General features: G+C 35.3%; 1 protein-coding gene across 3 annotated transcripts in view; it reads right to left on the bottom strand.

Moving 5' to 3' along the window:
- Positions 1-5,000, bottom strand: part of LOC128666014 (neuron navigator 2-like) — a 127,292-nt gene that overhangs the window by 64,697 nt on the left and 57,595 nt on the right. For all 3 annotated transcript variants that reach the window (XM_053720364.1, XM_053720365.1, XM_053720366.1), the window contains 3 exons: positions 3,784-3,836; positions 2,381-2,404; positions 2,205-2,279 (listed from right to left, as the gene is read on the bottom strand). In XM_053720364.1, the coding sequence (XP_053576339.1) occupies positions 2,205-2,279; positions 2,381-2,404; positions 3,784-3,836 (152 nt within the window). The remainder of the gene's footprint in view (positions 1-2,204; positions 2,280-2,380; positions 2,405-3,783; positions 3,837-5,000) is intronic.

The following is a 5,000-nucleotide window of genomic DNA, read 5'->3' as shown; positions in this document are numbered from 1 at the left end:
TCTTTATTTCAAATGCAAGAATGTAAGTATAGATGACGGCCAATTTTTGGTGAACAACCTGGGGGGTTGTCCTTGCTGATTGGTGGATAAATTCATCCACCAATAAAAAAAAGTGCTGTCCAGAGTACTGAACCAAAAAACAAGATTAGATGTCTTCTTTTTCAAATAAAGATAGCAAAAGAACGAAGAAAAATTGATAATAGGAGTAAATTATAAAGTTGCTTAAAATTGCATGCTCTATCTAAATCACAAAAGAAAAAATTTGGGTTCAGTATCCCTTTAATTTGCTGCCTCCTCACCCTGCCGTGCCTGTGCATGCCTAGATGTCCCTAGCCAAAATATGTCCCAGTTAATAGGGTTCAGATTCAGCAATCATAGCTGTTTGAGGAAGTGGTTTACTCGTCTTATCTTCAACTGATTTTGCAGAAGCCAATCGGAAGTAGTTTCTCATATGTATGTGTGAATAAGCATGTATTAGTGTTTTGTTTGCAAGATCATACGCAACAAAATGTTTTATTACATTTTAAAATTAGAGATATCTCAGCTTTTATTTCAGTTCAAAGGCATAACATTTTTTCTGCAAATTTCTCTGTTATAATTTTAGGTGGAATTTTGTCGACAGTGAAAAGCTTTACAACTTTAACTGGATGTGCTCACAGGCTTTGTTACTTTATTGCACTATGCCCCATGTATACTGAGAAAGAAGCAATACACAGACTGCATAGTAGCCGTAAAGATAGTAATCAGTATATATTGTGCACTGCCTAAGCACTGGGAACACATTCATTTGTGCACAGTAGACTGGCTCTAAATCGCAGCTCAAACAATTGCAATGAAAATAAACATGGAGTACAAAGAACAGCAGGATATGTACGTCTCGCACTTTCAGTCACTATGAAAACAAACAGGGACTAAGCTGTGAGAAAATGCTTCTCAGCAAGTCTACCTTGTGCACACAGTAATTCAACAGATTTTGTGATTTTTTTAATTGAGGTTCTGAATCTTTTATCACTTTCTATATGTGGCTTGTAAAGGTTGAGATTTGTATGTATTGTATTGGGTACTTGTAAAGTGTGGCTAATCACCTGTAAGGGTCTCAAGACGCTGCTCATTTTATCAAGCACTGAAGGATGAAAGGCTGAGGATCAAACCTGCAACCCTTGGGTTGCTACAGAGCTCAGCCACAGTGCCTTAGCATGCTTAACTATATGTCCGGCTTAGGGCCACAATCACCAAAAGCATAGTAGCCAACAGTTTACTTTAGGGAAATGGGGTGGGGACCGTGGGGGTTAGACCCAAGATCTCCAAGTACATCCATGAAACAAAGCAAAAGCATTTCCCAGGGTACAAAATCACAAGTGCCAAGATTGTTTAAAGCTATGTAAGTCAGTAAAGGTATACCACCCATACAATAGGCGCCTTCACTTAACACCTGATGATGTACTTGAATGCTATTGGGCAACACCCACAGTTACACATCCATTGGCAGCTCCCCTGCATAATCCAGGGTTCTCCCCAGGACCTATTTAAAGGGACAGTCTACAATAGAATTTTTATTGTTTAAAAGATAGATAATCCCTTTATTACCCATTCCCCAGTTCTGCATAACCAACACAGATCTATTAATATACTTTTTACCTCTGTGATTACCTTGTATCTAAGCATCTTCTGATGGCCCACTGATCACATGACTATATTTATTATCTATTGACTTGCATTTTAGTACTGTGTAGTGCTAAATCTTAAATAACTACCCAGGCGTGATTACAATGTTATCTATAAGGCCCACATGAACTAGCAGTCTCCTGTTGTGAAAAGCAAATAAAAATGCATGTGATAAAAGGCTGCCTATAGTGGCTTAGAAACCGACATACATTTAGAGGTTTAAATGTTATTAAGTATATTAATATATCAGTGTTGGTTGTGCATAGCTGGGGAATGGGTAGTAAAGGCGTTATCTTTCTTTTTAAACAATAACAATTTTAGTGTAGACTGTCTATTTAATCGACACACCACCCGGCAGATTAAAAGTGACCAACCAGATAAAACGTAAACCAATATTAATCTAAAATGAGATAATATTTAAATGCTTTCAATTAGTAAACTAATTCCTATCAATTAAGCAATATAAATGATACTTTTCCTTTTCTATGAAATACCTATGTAGATAATATTCTAGAATAAATAATATAAATTGAACTTACATTGGCACTAAGCTGAGTAGTAAGGGCAGAAACCTTCTCTTGAGAGGCATCTAATTCTCTTCTTAATTTGCGAATCTAAAATTTGCATAGAGAAATAAAAACATCAGTTTTCTTTGCCATATTGTATGGCTATAAGATAACGTTACACATCGATATAGAACAAAAAATACACTAACCTCAGAGTGGCACTTTTCTTCGGGCTGAAAAACAGAACACATTATTCAAAATTAAACTTTGCTAATGTAAACTTTAACAATACTGGCAGAATCAAATATGCAGAACGTTTATCTTTTTCTATAAATAGATCTCACCATAAAAACTTGTTTTAAGTTCCCTTATTTGGGCTTTTGTTTCCATCATTTTATTAGGTAACTTACTGGCACAGAAAATATATTGCTGTTGAGACTGGTACTTGAAAATTTTATCACCCAAGTAATAGCTTTAAAATGCTCTTGTTGAAACAAGAGAAATTCCTGGCACACATTCCTGCAGGCACGTGAAGTTCCCTTAAAAAAAATACTCAATACAAAGGGCTAATGCATTGACTTTGAATTGTAAGTGTGCCTGTAATTTAGAAACATGCTGAAAAAGTTTAACAAACGCCCAACTCAGATATTAAATTGGATGGATCTCAAAGAGTGATGTGGTAATGCATTTAACCCATGGTATTTTACTATACATATATATATATATATATATATATATATATATATATATATATATATATATATATATATATATATATACATAAAGCATAAAATAACAAGACACTTGAAAACTTTTATAGTCTCACTCATTTACTTTACACAAGTGGAGATAGATCTAAAACAGAAAATTGAAATACTTAAACCACTTGTTGACTCACCTGTGTTCCCACAGGGATATCCCTAAAAACTGGCATAACTCCAGCCCATGTGAACAAACACTGGATAGTTCTAGTCTAGAGCAAAAGTCTACAAGTGGATTGTTATCTATGGTAATTGCAGAGACAAAATCACATAGTGTTTAAATAAGAGTATGTACGTGTCACACACATGATGCAGTGATAAGCTCAGTGCTTACATCAGAATGCAAACCAGAGAGATCACACTCAGATGCACCAAAATCTGAGTATGTGTATACAGCAGCATTAAATGAACACTAAAATAAAAACTTTTATGATTCAGATAGAACAGCTCCTAGTGAGCATGTGCAAGAATTCACAATATATTTATATGTATTTGTATTTTGTGATTGCTTATGGCTGTCACATGATGCAGTGGAAAGGAAAATGGAGCTAACTTTATAATAGCTCCGGAAAAAAAAACTACTTATTTAAAATCCAGACTAAGTGCAATTGCATTGTCTTTTTATTATGCATTTGTTGATTATGTAAATCTACTGTATTTAATGGTTCTGTAATTCCTGTAGTTATGGTAACCTTTACTAAAACAGCCAATAGAGGAAGCCATGTAGGGACTGTCATAGAGAACATAATTTAAATGTAAAGCCATTCCAGAATTTAGCGTACAATTATGTTGTGCAGTATATGTAAGACCAGTATGGTGTTCTGTTTAGCACTCGTGCCATAGATACTTACTGTTGAATACACTGATGAGGTGCTGGAAACCAAAGACAAAGAGGATCCATGAACTAAAAGATAAAATGAGGGTGAATCAGACATAGATCTGAAAGTCTTGTAAGCTTCTGACTTGTTTCCATCCTAGCACAATAATGTAGTAACAGGAATCCATTAGAATCTAAATCATTTTGCAATTTAAAGGAGCTTTATAGGGGGGAAAAACATACATTCTCTCTTTTGTTAGAGAATGTCATTTTATTACGATTGACCCTGCAAATCTATGCATTTAACCCCTTTTGCAGGGGTTAAAATACTGTTCCGGAGCCACAGAAGACTGCTGGTTCCAAGCAGAAATATACCGCTGCTCAGCTGAGTCAGCAGTCGTTTCTGCTTGAGACTAGCAGTTCTCTGCAGCTACTGAGCAATACTTATTTTATTTCTGTGAAGCCAATTAGGGGCAGATATATAGCAGGGTTAAGTTTGTGAAGCCTGTCACGTGCACTCTTAGAACTGGCAAAGCCACAATTGGCAGATATAAAATTACAGGAAAAAGTGGAAAATAAATAAAGTATAGTGCTAAGCTGTTGATGCGCAGCTCTGATCACGCCTTGTATAAATTGTTTTACAGAGAAAAGGAGAGTTCCTGTTGTATAGATATATTTTATAATGTATACTTTAAAATAAAGCCTCAAAGATATCATCCAATATTACCTGCAAGATAGATAGATAGATATTTTTTTTTGTGTAGTAAGTAGGCAGCTGTCTATGGGCTCATACCTATGCATGTTTGCATGGTGAAGCTTGGAAATACAACCCTTTGCCGCACATTTGTACACTATTAAGCAAATATGTGCTGTTATCAGGCTCTTTTTCCAAGTAATATTTCTGGCAGTACAAGTTTAAATGAACGTTGTACTGTAAAACCGGTATCTGACAACTATGTTTCCGATGACTTGTAATACCAGATACAGACTATTATGCAGGGAGAATTGCTACTTTATTTTGTATTTTAAAATAGCTGGTGAAATTACAACTAGTGTTCTCAAGAGCACACCCATTCAAATGGGCTGATCTTGCAGACCTTCTTTTCTCTATATACATAAAGATCTCCTTATCTATTTCTATGCACACAGGCCAATACATAGAAAGAACAACTGAAAAGAATTTTTTTTCATAAACTCTCTATAGAGGTGTAGACATGTAGTACTTTACAAAACAAGCCGAAAACCTGCCAG

Source organism: Bombina bombina, chromosome 7 (genome assembly GCF_027579735.1).
Source record: "Bombina bombina isolate aBomBom1 chromosome 7, aBomBom1.pri, whole genome shotgun sequence".
Classification (NCBI taxonomy): Eukaryota; Metazoa; Chordata; class Amphibia; order Anura; family Bombinatoridae; genus Bombina; species Bombina bombina.
Note: the sequence above shows the minus strand (reverse complement) of the source record. Positions and strands in the feature narration are given on the sequence as shown.